Raw genomic sequence first — 14,820 nt, 5'->3', positions numbered from 1 at the left:
ATTTTTGTTGCCCTCCGCTGGACTCTTTCCAATATTTCCAGATCCTTCTTGTAGTGTGGGGCCCAAAACTGGACACAGTACTCCAGATGAGGCCTCACAATGTCGAATAAAGGGGAATGATCACGTTCCTCGATCTGCTGGCAATGCCCCTACTTATACAGCCCAAAATGCCGTTAGCCTTCTTGGCAACAAGAACACACTGTTGACTCATATCCAGCTTCTCGTCCACTGTGACCCCTAGGTCCTTTTCTGCAGAACTGCTACCTAGCCATTCAGTCCCTAGTCTGTAGCAGTGCGTAGGATTCTTCTGTCCTAAGTGCAGGACTCTGCACTTGTCCTTGTTGAACCTCATCAGGTTTTTTTTGGCTCAATCCTCTAATTTGTCTAAGTCCCTCTGTATCTGATCACTGCCCTCCAGTGTATCTACCACACCTCCCAGTTTAGGATTATCTGCAAACTTGCTGAGAGTGCAGTCCACACCATCCTCCAGATCATTAATAAAGATATTAAACAAAACTGGCCCCAGGACTGATCCTTGGGGCACTCCGCTTGAAACCGGCTGCCAACTAGACATGGAGCCATTGATCACTACCCGTTGAGCCCGACGATCTAGCCAGCTTTCTATCCACCTGATTTGGAACCACAAATCAGTATTTTTTAAATGAATTCATCAGCTAAAACCAAACATGATCTGATCAAAAACAGAACCCAACTCTCCGTCCCACGTTTGCTTTGGACACAAGGAGTGTGCTGGAAGTGGTTATGCTTGTCTGTTTGGAGAGTGAACTGGTTGGCTCCAAATGGATTTAGGTGCTAGATATGTGTGGGTTTCTTTTCTTTTTCTTTTTTTCCAGCACCCTTTACCAGGATGCCCTGGGGTCCATATGTTTCTGTTGGACTAACACCAGGGATAGTTGCTTTTTTGGATGGTACAATCTGGGATTTCTGAGCCAAAAATTAGTTGGCTCCAGGTGCCAGACCAGGGTTTTTGTGGTGCTGTTATGCCAGAATGTATTGGGGGGGCCTGGTTTTTCATAGATTCATTTTTTCAGGTGGACTCATGCAACTATGCCTGGCTAATTTTAGCGAGTACAAGTCTGGGGTTCCAGGCAAAAACTCCCCCCAAAACTGGTTGGATCCAGGTGTCTGATATGAGTTTTGTGGCCGTCTAGTGCCAGGATATGTCGGGGTCTGGATTTTTGTGGTGTAATTGCTGTAGCTACATGGGGTCTATATAGAGAATATGATTTTGGGGTCCAGGGACAAAAACTGGTTAGATCAAGCTTTTACATACACCCTGAAACTCTCTCACTTTCCTTCTATATATTTTAAAGATGACATCATCTTTCCCTGGCCAGTCTTTAAATTCAGAACTTATTTAGTTTCTGAGTGTTAAGTTTCCTTCCATTTCTTTATAGTACAGCTTTTAATGTGATGCTTGAAATTTAACAAACAGACCTTTAGCCACTCCCTCTGTCTTTTACATTCCGCACTCCCTAGAGTTATTCATCTATCGCTTCTTTGGTGAGAATGCATAATGGTGAGGCAAATCAAACACTGCTCGAATGGCAAACAAATAGATCGTGATGGTAACTGCCAAACGAGTTCAGTAAGAAAACAACAGGCATGCCTGGGACTCTAGAGAAGAACTGAAAACGTGCCTGTGTGTCCTGCTTTTTAAAATGAAAGGGGCATTGTCCAATTAAAAACCACACGTGTGTCCGAACGTTTAGTACCTGCTGTTGTTACAAGCTAGGGTGACCAGACAGCAAGTGTGAAAAATTGGGACAGTGGGTGGGGGATAATAGGTTCCTATATAAGAAAAAGACCCCAAAATCAGGACTGTCCCTATAAAATTGAGATATCTGGTCACCCTATTACAAGCCCCACTCAAGATCATGTATGTTTCTATTTTATTTGTTCTGTTTTGTGCATTTGATGGCACTTTTGTGTATAGTCAGTTTCACCATTTCCCTATTAGTTAGCAAAGGGGAAACTGATTACCCAAATTAAATTGATTATTCAGAGCCATGCATCTGAAGAAGTGAGGTTTTTTTTACCCACGAAAGCTTATGCCCAAATAAATCTGTTCGTCTTTAAGGTGCCACCAGACTCCTTGTTGTTTTTGTGAATACAGACTAACACAGCTACCCCCTGATACGTGATTACCCAAAAGACCCTTACAAACCGGAGCAGGAAAACAGTTTCTGTAACAACTTCTTTTTTTTTTTTTCAAAAGACAAGACAATATTTCCGGAGCTGCTATTTAAAGGGGGAGGGGAGCGATCAGAAAACGTCTTTTGTTTTAATTAGTCGGTTAAAACACCATGCAAGTTGCCTGTGCTCCTTTAAGGAGTTTGCAAGAACACTTAAGGTACTGGCGGGTTTGCTGATGAGCTCCTCTGCCCATCCCGGAGGGCCGGTCTGTGGAGTGGGGAAGGTGAGAAGGGCGGGTCGGTGGAATCCCCGTTCATAAGAGCAGGTGGGGCTGCAAATCCCTTTCCGAGGGAGGGGTGGATCAGGGCTTGAATGGGAAGAGGCGAGGAGCACTAGGACCCAGGCGGGGTTTTCTCCTGGTGGTTCTTCCCCTTTCAGCCCGCACTGCTTAGTGCACCAGGACTTTCAGTTTTGGCCGTGCTGCTGCTGCTGCTGCTTCTTCTTTTTCTAAAAAAAAAAAAGTCTTCAAGTGTCAGGAACAGGATGGTGAAGATGGGGTGAGAGAGACGCAGACATGGCAGCAGCAAAGCGTGTTTTCCACCTCCAGCCATGTGGTAAGGCGCAAAGACCCGAGCGGGGATGGGACAGGGGCGGCTAGTTCAGATCGCAACGTGTGTGTGTGTGTGTGTGTGTGTGTGTGTGTCCCGGCAACTCACAGGCGCGATGTGCAATGTTTACCGGGGAGGGTTTTCCTGTATTGCAATGAGATGGGCTTTAGCAGCCTTAGCAAGAGCGTTTCGTTTTCATGGGCAGCTTGCGACGCCCCCTCCTCAGTTCCCCCTCCCCCCAAATTGCCCCCCTCCCCAAAAAGTGTTAAGTTTTGACCGAGTTGCATCATTGTTTACAACCCTTTTTGTTTAGAAGCGAGTCGTGGGTCTGAGGCAAGGTAGAAGAGACCGGGTTTGCAAAATGGAGCGAATTTGACAGCAGCGGAGGCTGTTTTAAACCGAATCGGTGCAGATATGACATGAAAATAAACAGCCACTTCCTTCAGAAGAGCAGGGGCTAAACGAGCAGTTTCAAGGTTTAGGGGGTACTGTGGTGATTGCATAGGTGGTCATTGGGGAAGAATGAGCAGCGGGTGTCTCTTTAACTCCACTGTAAGACTGTAGTGAGAGATGGGTCTGGCTTCTCTTGAGAAAAGGAGTCCGCATAAAAGTTGTAAAATAACTTGATCCATTTAACCTGATGGCCAATGGTTGGCGTGGATGCATGTGTTGGGAGAACCCCAGTAATGTTTTCTGAAGAGTTTTAGAAAGGCTGTTTGGAAACCCATCGCTTAAATAATTTGAAATAAGGTTCTTCGCAACCAAATGGATGACAAATGTAATGTTGTGCAATTGTCCCCCCCCCCTTTTTTTTTTTTTAAAAAGAGGATATCAGTACTTCCTTGAAAAGCACTATGGCTGCTCTAATGTTGTTTTTTATGAAAAATTAAATTGCGTTGGGTTTACAGCGTTTTCTCGATGAAAGTTCATTCTAGAATAAAAGGAACTGTGTAGTTCAGAGAAAGCAATAACACTATCTTGGAACTGGGACTCAAACTTTCCTGTAGATTTTTTTTGTTTTGGTGGAGTTCGTGTTTTTTCTCCTCAGTTCATTGGTGATCTTTGTGTACTGTATCTCGTTAAAAACTGCTTGACCTGCTTTGAACACCAATTTTCCAAAGAAATATGTTTCCTCTCTCTTTCTTTCTGGCTACCTACTCATCTCTTTCTCTACTTGTTAGCTCTGTTAAAAATCTTGTCATGGTTGTAGTTTGTCATGGCCAGCCTGTGTTAAATGGGCGTTTTGTTGGAGTTCTGCTGTTATCCAGATAGATTATGTTGGTGACAGAAGTGTGCATGTGAACAATCTCTATCTGATGGCATTTGGATGTTTTCCACGCTTTCATCCTCATCCTTGTCGATGACAGGAAAAGTTGCAGTGCTTGTTTGTATAGAAGTTTTCTATCTATCATTAAGTCTTCTAGCTGAGATTTGAAATGTGTTTTAGCAGCCCACTAAACAGTGTGTGTTACTTTTCCACATAGGGTCTGCAATTATGAAAATAAATGACTTTTACTGCACTCATGGAATATGCTGTAGAGCATGCATTTATTTTGTACCTTTGACCCTTCTTGCCTGGATTGCTGGAGTCTGTCATGGACACAGATCTCAGGCTTTTTAAGTACTGTCATCTAACGCTGCTTTGAGAAGGATGGTGCTAAAATACTTACGCCTCTTCTATGCTACAACCTCCACCATTCCCACCACCAGCGGTGGGCTTTGTAACTTAACTTCTAGTGTAGACGGCCCTGCTCTCTCCCTAAGTCATGCCAGCCACCACTGTCTCTGAGCAGCTTTCGTGAAGCTACCATTTTGTAACAATTACCTGCGATGGAAAAAATTTCTTCTCCCTTGCTCCAAAGATGGACAGGTTTGAAGTCCAGAATTGGCAAGTCAGTCCTTGACAGCTTGAAGGTCTGATAGCCCGTGTTTAAACACAGTTAGAAACCCCGGCTTTACACCAGAACTGTGCTTCTGGCTTTCCAGATAAATACAGCACTTATTTGTAGTGCTGATGGGTCAGGAGACATTGGCCTTTAAAATGGTGATGCCTTGGCTTATAGCAAAGCTATAGTAAATAACTTGAGGGTTTCATAAGTTATTAAACCAACTTTTATACACCGAATGAGGCTCACAATAAATAGGCAACCTGGCTTTACAAGCAGAAGGGTACAAAAGGAGTACTAGTGAACTTTTCTAAAATCACTTTTTCTAAACCGTGGAATAAACAAAATACATGATGCTTTTATTGACGCTTCCTGGGGATGATCAGCATGAGTAATGTGTTTAGCCCCGAGTCATGTCAATGACTTCACCTGACACGGTCATATATTTGTGTGTGATTATTTTTATATAATGCCCCCCCCACACCCTCATTACTCACAATACATGTGCTTCTAAGGGAATTATGAGATTGTCCCTCCCCCACACAGTTTACATAGCACACATGTGTGCTAAGTATATATGGGACAAAAGCGTTACACTATATTACATAAATTGAGCTTTTAAAAAAAGATGCATATGACATTAACCTCCAGGGGTCTAGGGAGGTATTTGTGAAACCCAGTGAATTCCAGTAGTGTCCTGTCAGCTAATGCTCAGGAATTATTCTCTGAACACCTGCAGTGATATCCTGCTGACCAAGAATCCCATGGATACAACAAATGTTTCTTTGAAGTCTTGCGCTTCCTTCTAGAATGTTTCACTGGGCATAAACATGTCCTATAGGGCAAACTGTTTGGATATTTTTAATGACACATCACTCGAAACTAAATCATCCGCCCTCTAATTACATATATGTAAAACTACCATTAATTACACCATGAGAGGTGATTTATGTGCATGTATACAGTATATCTGTAGTGATAGCCACATAGAAATAATATGCTAAATCCATCCCACAGTGCCTCAGTTTCCCTATGTGTGAAAAGAGGCATTGATATGTGTGTCCTTTTCTAAAGGGCTTTTTGATCTAAGGATGAAAAGTGCTAGATGGTAGTACTGTTTTGCCTACTCTACTAATGCTAATTTGCATGTAGGCTTGCAGAAATCTACTGCATCTGCCACTGTCGGAAGACCGGATACTGGGCTATATGGGTCATTGGTCTGACCCAATGTGGCCGTTCTTATGTTCCTATGTACTGCCTGTATTTGAAAAGCAGATGCTTGATGGCTCTGTGCTGAGAGCTATTGCAGCAGGTGGTGAAGATTTAGCAGAGGGCAGTTTTTCAACTTACAGCAGAATATTTTTTTATTGGAAGCAAGTCTGTTTTGTTAAAATATTCCTGCCCTGTGAACAGGAACTGTAACCATGGCACAGTGCGGTTCCGTATCTGTCAACTCTACTCAATCTACAGCTAGAACAATGTCTTTTTCTAGCTTCCAGCCCTGTAACCTCCCCCGGGGTTCTGGGAGTCAAGCTGTATTCTTTCCTTCTTTCTCATCATCATGTGTCACAGAAATCCTGCAGACTACACTGTACTGACAAACACCAGTGCAACCCCATTGTCATCAAATTAAGCCGAGTGCCACCTGTGCAAACCCATTACCTTCAGTGGGGTTTGTCCAGGCGTAACTAATTTTAAGTAGGTAAACAATTCTGTGGACAGGACACAAAAGGGATTGGAATCCAGTTCCCTCTCCCATGGTGAGGCTGGCTCTTCAGGGCTAACTTTGTTTGTTTTTAAAGGCAAAAAACACTGAAAGCTGACTTTACCCATTAAAGTACATGGGAAAACTTTTGCTTACATATGGACAACTAAGAAGTGTCTATGTTACACAAGCAACTGTCAAGTAGGCATCCTATTTTAAGGACTTTTTTTTTTTTTTAAATACAATAAATAACTTGCCTGTTGTGGTTCCTAGACGTGCTCTGGTGTGATGTGCCTTACTGTGGCAGAGATTGGTGTGGGGTAAATTAGAGTGAGCCTTAGCCTGCTGTCTCACAGCATGGGTATGGGATCCAACTTAGAGAAGGTTACAGAAGATGCCAATGGCAGCAGGGTGAATAAGTATTAAAAAGCAACAGAGGGTCCTGTGGCACCTTTGAGACTAACAGAAGTATTGGGAGCATAAGCTTTCGTGGGTAAGAACCTCACTTCTTCAGATGCAAGTATTAAAAAGTTTTGTCATAGAGTGGAGTTAGCTCCCTCAGAGCTGAAACTTGCTTTCCATTATAATCTGATTTTTGAAATAACTCCTCTCCCTATCCTGCACCGACTGTCCCTAAGGTAGTCGGGTGTTGTATCCTGCAGATTTTCACACATCCCATATCATCCCATTGTCGAATCTTTCAGAGGAACTTGGGGGTATGGGGGAGAAATCAGAAAATGTCTTCTTTAAAGAGCCCCTGCATACTGAGTAAAAATAGGGAGGTTCCCTTTGTATTTGACAATGGTGCTTTAGGACTGTGTACTCTATCACCAGTTCTGGTGCCTGCAATTCAAGAAGGGATGTTGATAAATCGGGGACAATTCAGAGAAGAGCCATGAGCATGATTGACCAATGGGTGTGATTAGGGTGACCAGACAGCAAGTGTGAAAAATCGGGACAGGGGGTGGGGGGTAATAGGAGCCTATATAAGAAAAAGACCCAAAAATCGGGACTGTCCCTATAAAATCGGGACATCTGGTCACCCTAGGTGTGATAGACTCAAGGAGCGCAATCTACCTAGTTTAACAAAGAGAAGGTTCAGGAGTGATTTGAAGGAGATTAGCTAGGGGTCCATTAATGCAGGGCTATAAAATGAGGCAGTAGAAGGCTGAGAAGGATGCCTGGGGATTACAAGGATGTCCTCTCACACTTCCCTTCCCCCTGAGGCCCGGGAGGAAACGGGGCCAGGAAGCTCTCTGGACCAGGTCAGGGAGCAGTGAGGAACTGGGGGGGATACTGGTCATCTGCTTCCACAGAAGGACTGTGGTGCTCACAACTCAGAAGACTCTGTAAGTTAGGGACTGATGTTTTGTTCCCCCACCCCCACAGTTGGGGCAATCCATCCTTTGTTTGGTGTCTTTTGGAACTGGTCTATCTAGTTGGTAGCCCCTGTCCTGTATTCAGCTTGGGTGGCGAGACGCACCCCTGCGTGAAAGTGGCAGGAAGGCTATTTTGCGTGACTCCCCTCCCACCCTTTTGTTTTCTTTCTTTACCCTAAAAAAAGAACAGGAGTACTTGTGGCACCTGTGGAGACTAACAAATTTATTTGAGCATAAGCTTTCGTGGGCTACAGCCCACTTCTTCGGATGCATCTGGTACGGCCCAAACAGTATTGTTTGGATTGTGAGCTTCCAAGTTATCCCCAGTGTATATGCATGGGGGAGGTGGGAGAGAGGGAGTCTCCTCTCCCATCCCTCGAGAAGCCGCCGTAGTCTGGCTGCTCGTACTCTGGCGTGGCTGGGGACAACTGCAGTACTGGGGGGTGGTTTTCTCTTCTCCACACTGGAGAAGATCTCTCTTCCCCCTCCCCGCCCCCCCCCCCCCCAGCGTGTTGGGAGGCGCAGAGATGACCCCTGTTATAGTGGGGTCATGTAACAGTGCCGTACTCTGCAAGTAGTTCCATTTTAAGGGATGCATATTTATTCCTGGTCTTCCCTTTATGATCTCTGCTATCCCAGATGCTGCACTCATCTCTCTCGTTCCCTACCTCTCCTTGAGGTTAATTGAGCCCCAGGGTTTAATATGCATGTATAACACAACAAACATGTGCACAGTCCATTCCAGTGGGAACGGATGGATGTGTGTTTTTTTTTGTTTGTTTTGTTTTGTTTTTTTAGGGACTATTTTATACTTATTGTACACAACAAACATATGGCTTGAGATATTCCTGAAAACGATCGTAGTACTGCGAACACTTCTTGAATATATTAACCTGGCTTATCAGCCCAGTGCAGAGCTAGAATTGAGGCTTTTTCTGTGCTGTCTCTTTGCATTTGCCTGGTGTTTAAACGTAGGCTAGAAAAGCAGCGTTTCCAGATACTTTACCGCGCTGTGTATCAGCATGCAGGGTGTTTGTTCTGTTTTATATTATTCCCCTCCAGAAAACTCTGACAGCCAAAGGTTGCTAGATTGCCTATCCTACCAATACAAACCGTAAGCAATTATTCCACGCTCCATCAGTTATTCCAGACCCTACACTCTGCTCTTCAGTTTCCCTTCTTAACCTGAACTAACCCCCCTCCATATCTCTCTACCCTCCTCCTGAACAGCCAGTCAGGAGTTCATCTTAACTCTGACCACGTTTATTGGTTACATGCCCATGCATTTTCACAGAGAGCTACCCGGGTGGTGTTTGACAGGGCTGGGGGGAGAGGTTTTGGGGTTGGGGAGGGGAGGGGGACTGTATAAGTGGCCTGGGTTGTGGGGAAGCCCAGTGATTTTGCTGTGGCACACACTGGTGCCAGCTGGCAAAGGGTTCGCTACTCTGCATGGGCGACTCCTAACAGGTCTGACAAACTCACTGCACCTAATGCCGCTTTCATAGTATTTATCAATCAGTGGTGTCTTGCAAGGTATCAAATGAAAGCTTGTATCACGCTGGTTATTGATACCTTTTGCGAAACGTATGTACTGATGATATTTTTAAAAGTTATGTAGACCTACTGGAATTATGTTTTAAAGCCTGTAACCAGGTAGAGTTGACAAACCGGTTTCTTCCGGACAGGAGATAAGTCCTGTGTCTGTCGAATGTAAATTAAGCATTGTAAGCTGCATCTGCATATGGCATAAACAGGGGGATGGGAAGACACCCGAGACTAAGCTACAAGGGGCTGTCGTCTCCCCGGCGTGCAAAGGCCATGAACTTTGGGGTAGAAGAGGAAGGCAAAACGACACCTCGTTTATCCTTCACTGAGGAAGCAAAACGGACAGTGCTCGTTGCGTTCGTGAAAGCTGGATCCTGGCCAAGAGGGCTAGTGATGCTGCAGGGATGCTTTAGGTGAGAAACTGCTTTAGACAAGGGCTTAACTTGAACAGGCTATGTTTATGCTATAAGAAGTGTGTTGTACTTTTGTTTTATTTATAGCCGGTGGTGGTGATCCTTGCTCGCTATCTCTTCAATCTTTACCTTTCTCAATGAACGCTGTATCTGTTTGCACTATAAGCAGCTTGCGGTGCTGTGGTGTTCTACTGGAGCTGATACTCCGTTGAATCAAACAAGCTGGGGTGTGTATTGTCTCTTTGGGGACAGCTTACCTGGTAATTACGGAGAGTGTCTGGTGATGGGCTGGACCCTACAGGGAGAGGTTTTTGAATTGTTTGGGGCCTGGGTTGCACCAGGTGTTAACCTGCAAGGCAAAGAAGGGGCTCGCAGAGCCTGAGGAGATTGGGTGGGTGGCTAACAGTCTGAGCCTGTCAGGGAGCTGACACACAGTTTAGTACCAGCAAGTCACTCTCTTGCTGGGGGTGGTAACATGATGACTCTCAGTCCTGGACACCCCAAGACAGTGTCACGTCTGCTCTGAGGTATTGGGTACTTGAAGGTTCCCCCGTATTGCTGGCTAATGCGCTGGGGAGCAGAGCATTCCTGCACCAAGCACTAGCCCTTGGATGGCTCCTGACTGAGCTGGTGGTCGGATGCAGCGGAGGACCAAGGCAGTGGCATTGGAGGAGCCCTACAAGGGTCAACGCCTTTGTGCAGCCGCATAAAGCTTCCCCACCCAACCCAGGCCTCTGCTCTCCCCTCCAACTTCTCCCGCGTTCTAACCTGGTCTGCCTCCCTCGGCCCCATGTGCATCCCCGCTAAACCATTTAATCCTTCCTTGGCCTTGCTATCTCCAGCTGCTCCCAGGGTGCCTTCAGAGTCCCCTGCCGTACCCCGGCTACTTAGCCTGGCTCAGTAGAACGCAGCAGGGGAGTCTGGGAGTCAGAAAAACAAAATCTCAGCCAAAAAAAGGGGGCAAAAAATTGTAGACCATCTGTATGTTTTTGTCTGTAGCTGAAATATCAGGCTGGCAGTGTTGGAAACGAGAAATACCTGATAGATCTGGGCAGTACCGTTGGTTAATCTTGGTCAAGCTCAATTAGTATTTGGTAAAACTCAAGTCAGTATTTCATTTTAGAAGTTCAAAACTGTCTCCTGTCCTAGATGTCCTCAGAAGATCTTAGTGTGGCAGCCGGTGGCTATTTAAATGGAGGAACCCTAATAAATGTGAGCAAAACTGCGAAGAGGCAACTTTTATAAGAGATTTCTGGGCTAAAACTTTGTAAATTTGCATGCCAGGGAAAATCCAACCAGCAAATCGGGAGACTAAATTCAACCATGAATGTGTGAGACGGAGGGTTTTTAGTTCAAGTGCAAATCTAAATGGACCATTAAGGATAGTGTCACTACCATAATTAAATCTTTAATTGAGGTTTTTGCCTATTCACTTTTTAAAAGACAGGTTGATCAAGATTTATCTTATAGACAATAGCCTCTGCTTCGATTCTGAGCCCCTCTGATTTAGTGATGACACAACGTGCTCAGGGTTGAACAAGGGAGCCCCAAAGAGCTGACCTAATGCACAGAAATGGAGATGATGTGATGTTCTGGGACCCTGAAGAGGAAAACAACTAAGGAGGTGTTGTGTTTTTTGTTTTTTTTAAACAAAAAATTTGCATTTGTTCATTTACATGTGGTATGGTGCGCAGGAAGTACCTGTACAGGAGGGACTTGAATGCAGGTCGCCGGGGTGTGTGGCTTTCACTTGAACCTGGCGTTGGTTTCAGAAGTGCGGCTGCCTCGAGGTAAACAGCCAGTGCAAAATCTGAATAGAGAAGACCTGTATTCTCCTCCTGTCTCTCTACAGCAGATCCCTTGTTGTTCTGGTGGATCTGGTCCTAGAGTGAAATCTCTAACAAACTCCGACTTCTGTTGAGACACAAATACTAAATACTCTAGTTGGGCGTATGTGGCCCCATTGTTTTAGTATCTGAGCACCTGCTAAAAGAATTAATCCTGAGCTAGAAACAAATCTAAATTTAAATATTTTTTGCAAAATTCTCTCTCAATGGTAAACATAACCTTTGACTCTATGAAATGAATTTTAGTCCTCATAGGGCATTTCCTAATGGACGTCACAAAACTCTCTCTTTACTGTACTCTGTCCATTAACCCTGTGTACTGTCAATAGCTTCTCTGCATTCAGGAGTTTCTGATTTGTTTGAGTTTGTGTAGACACAACTGTATGTATTGCTTTCTATGCATAAAAAGGCCAGACTCCTTGCAGCAATTTACTATAAGACTGTAGGTTACAAAACATCAGTTAAAGAACACATTGTCTGACTACAGTGGCTGTGTCTTTAAGAGATCTCCGCTTGATCTACCTTTTGGCAGCAGTTTTTCCTCCTCTTCCTACATCTTCACATCCTTTTATTGTCATCTGTGTACTTCTGTCTGTAAGGTACAGTAGCTCCTCACTTCAGTTGGTGCCTGAATGCTACCAGGTTTCTTAAGGAGGAGCGCTAGCTTTCTCGATATGGTATCCAGCAAAAAGCATTAGCTTGGAAGTGCAGGGTCACTTTAATTGAATTGTTCTATTTTTCCAGAGGCAAATAGCTCTGAGAGACAGTAAACCTCGGTGGCTGCAGGAGAGAGATTCCAAGTTTAGGATAGCTGAACCTGCCGTGGAATGTAGATTGCTTTGAATTACTCAGCTTACTGGATCTCCAATATCTTCATTCCCTAGTTGTTTTACTTCTGCAAACAGTAATCTCTCGGAAAGCAGAATTGGAGTATATACCTCTGGAATCTAATGGGTCATGCTCTCACTCCACCCATTTGCTACTCTCCAATTGGAAGTGAGGGTGAAAGATGCACTGGATTCATTAATATTGGAGCCACTGAGGAACCACAAGCCATTGCCTCTCGTGCCACCTGAACGTAAGTGGCATTAGGAACCAAGTGCTCAGGCTTATTGAAAGCTTTAGGGAAAGCAACAAACAAGATCTAAAGCTGTTTGCAATTTAGCAACATCTTTCGTTAAAGAAGTAGTGCAGGTAAGTTAGTCTAAAAAAATCATAGCTTGCATAGAGGCACTGCTGTTGCTGGGTGATGGATTTAACCAGGAAATGTAGAAATCAAGTAATCTGTCAGCTCTTTAATTATTTAATCGACCAAAGTAAGACAATACTTGTTGTGTTTCCATGGGTTTTGCTGCTTGGTAATGAAATCTATTGCTTGTTTCTCGTGTTCTAGATGCCTGTGTGTTTAGGGATGCAGAATACCTTTTTTGATTCTAATTAGACATCAGTTTACTGTATGTATCCAGAAAACAGTTAAAGAAATTGCATGGGGAGATACTAGCAAGGAGAGATGTTTTGTCTAAAACATTGTAACAATCTGTCCTTTACATATTGTGAAGTGTAAAAAGAATGAATATATAATACTTTCATATATCTGTCTAAGATGCTGGTAGAATATCCCTGCTACAGTGGCCGTGTAACTGATCTTGATGTACTTAAATAAATAACATTCCAGAAATGAATATTGTTAGTCTAACGACATTCTTTTACCTGAATATCAGGCCTCCTTCTCTTTCCACTATGTTTTTGTTGTTTTTGCTGCTGCTTCATGGAGGTTCATGGTATGTCAGGATGTAGAAATTCTGTCTGTGTGGGGCTTGGTTTTGTTTGTTAGACTGCCTAGTTGGTTACTTACTATTAATTTTCCCATTCCTCTGGTTTATGTAGTTTTTTTGAATGTGCTGAGGCTGTCTTGTTTGCTTCCATAGGCTGCTTTCACTTTTATGGGCAAGGAGAAATTTTGCCTTTCCACACGCTGTAGTATTTTTCTTTTTTTTTTAGTTCTGAAGCAGGGCTGAAGGTACTTTGGTCAGCTAGTCGGGTAATTCTGTCGGCACTCGGCAATGCTGCTCTAGTTTTGATCCTTTCAGTGTTTCCGTTATAAAACTTGTTTTACGTGGGTCTACAGACTGGTCACTTTGAGTTCAGTGTGAATTATAGTTGGCCACAGGTTCAGACCAGATGGCTTTTTTTTTTTTTTTTGGCTTGCAGAATGTAAGTTGCAATAAAATTTATCCAGCCACAGTTCTAGATGGAAACGCCTTTTGGTATTCGTCTCCCTTTTTTTGTTTTGGCTCTTTGTTTTAATTAAAAAATGAGAAATATTCGTTCTTAAAATAAAAACCTTAACACATTATATGGATTCAAACACACACCAAAAATCTGGGTGACTGTCGTTTTACAAACTGTTCTATTCTGTGAGTCCAAGATGGGGACTTTAAGGCCCATATTTTATTTTAAACTAAATCAGACAACAGGTTTAGCTGTCTTGCACCACTGTTTTCACAATACTCAGAAACACAAAAGGAGAGTTATACAGAATGACTTCACTGAGACTTTCTCTATTGAGACTTGACTTGTACCGGATTGTTTGGAGCTGGTAAGCACTTGCATTGGACCCTGCATAGTAACAGTAGTGCACTCTGCCCATGGTGGTCTCTAATGTGAAAAAAGGCCTGTCGGTAAAATGGCGGCATGCCGTGACAAAATTGTACAGAATACTGCCAGAAGTTGGATATTATCCTTGAAGGACCCCAAATGCCCAAACAAAGTCAGCTTTTTCCCAGCAAAGTTAAAATACCATTATGAGATTGATAGGCCTCTGTAAGTACAGTCACTGGATGAAAAAGGGACTTTCAGTGGCACGTGTGCTCCTAAGTCACTGAAGTGCTGTTGGAAATTCCGCCTGAAGTGAAGAGCCTTAACTTGGAGAACGCCTGGGTCTTGTCAGATTGTTGTATCTCTGAAGATTGGGTTTTTCCCACCCTCCACATGTCGCATTAGGTCTGGAATTCAAGCCACAGATCCCAGTAGACCGTGACTGTGTTTTGAGGAGCTAATGAAATTGTACTGGATAGCAGCACTTGCTTTTCCTTTCATTCCGAGAAAAGTAAATGACCCAAAGCGTTTATCTGTGTGTCAGCCAAATCCCGAGTGATCATTGTTCCCTGGCTCCTCTTCTTTTTCCTGATCACCTAATAAAAGCGCCTATTGTGTGTAAACCCCACACTGGACAGTAACTGTTGTAAGAAGTGCAGGAAGTGTGGAAGTGCCATAGTTC

The 14,820-nt window shown here is 43.8% G+C and overlaps 1 protein-coding gene across 11 annotated transcripts in view; it reads left to right on the top strand.

Moving 5' to 3' along the window:
- SLC4A11 (solute carrier family 4 member 11) overlaps nucleotides 1–14,820 on the top strand; it is a 252,289-nt gene that overhangs the window by 78,274 nt on the left and 159,195 nt on the right. For 2 of the 11 annotated variants that reach the window (XM_042855607.2, XM_005291477.5), the window contains exon 1: nucleotides 2,296–2,771. The exons of 6 other annotated variants lie outside the window; for them this stretch is intronic. In XM_042855607.2, coding sequence (XP_042711541.1) covers nucleotides 2,732–2,771 — 40 coding nt within the window. In that variant the 5' untranslated portion in view covers nucleotides 2,296–2,731. Of the gene's footprint in view, nucleotides 1–2,295; nucleotides 2,772–12,588; nucleotides 12,735–14,820 lie in introns of those variants that run through there. 3 more of the 11 variants (XM_042855608.2, XM_042855606.2, XM_005291480.4) reach the window with 2 other exon arrangements.

The sequence above is a fragment of the Chrysemys picta genome, chromosome 5 (assembly GCF_011386835.1).
Source record: "Chrysemys picta bellii isolate R12L10 chromosome 5, ASM1138683v2, whole genome shotgun sequence".
Classification (NCBI taxonomy): domain Eukaryota; kingdom Metazoa; phylum Chordata; order Testudines; family Emydidae; genus Chrysemys; species Chrysemys picta.
This window is presented reverse-complemented; position numbering and strand designations above follow the sequence as displayed.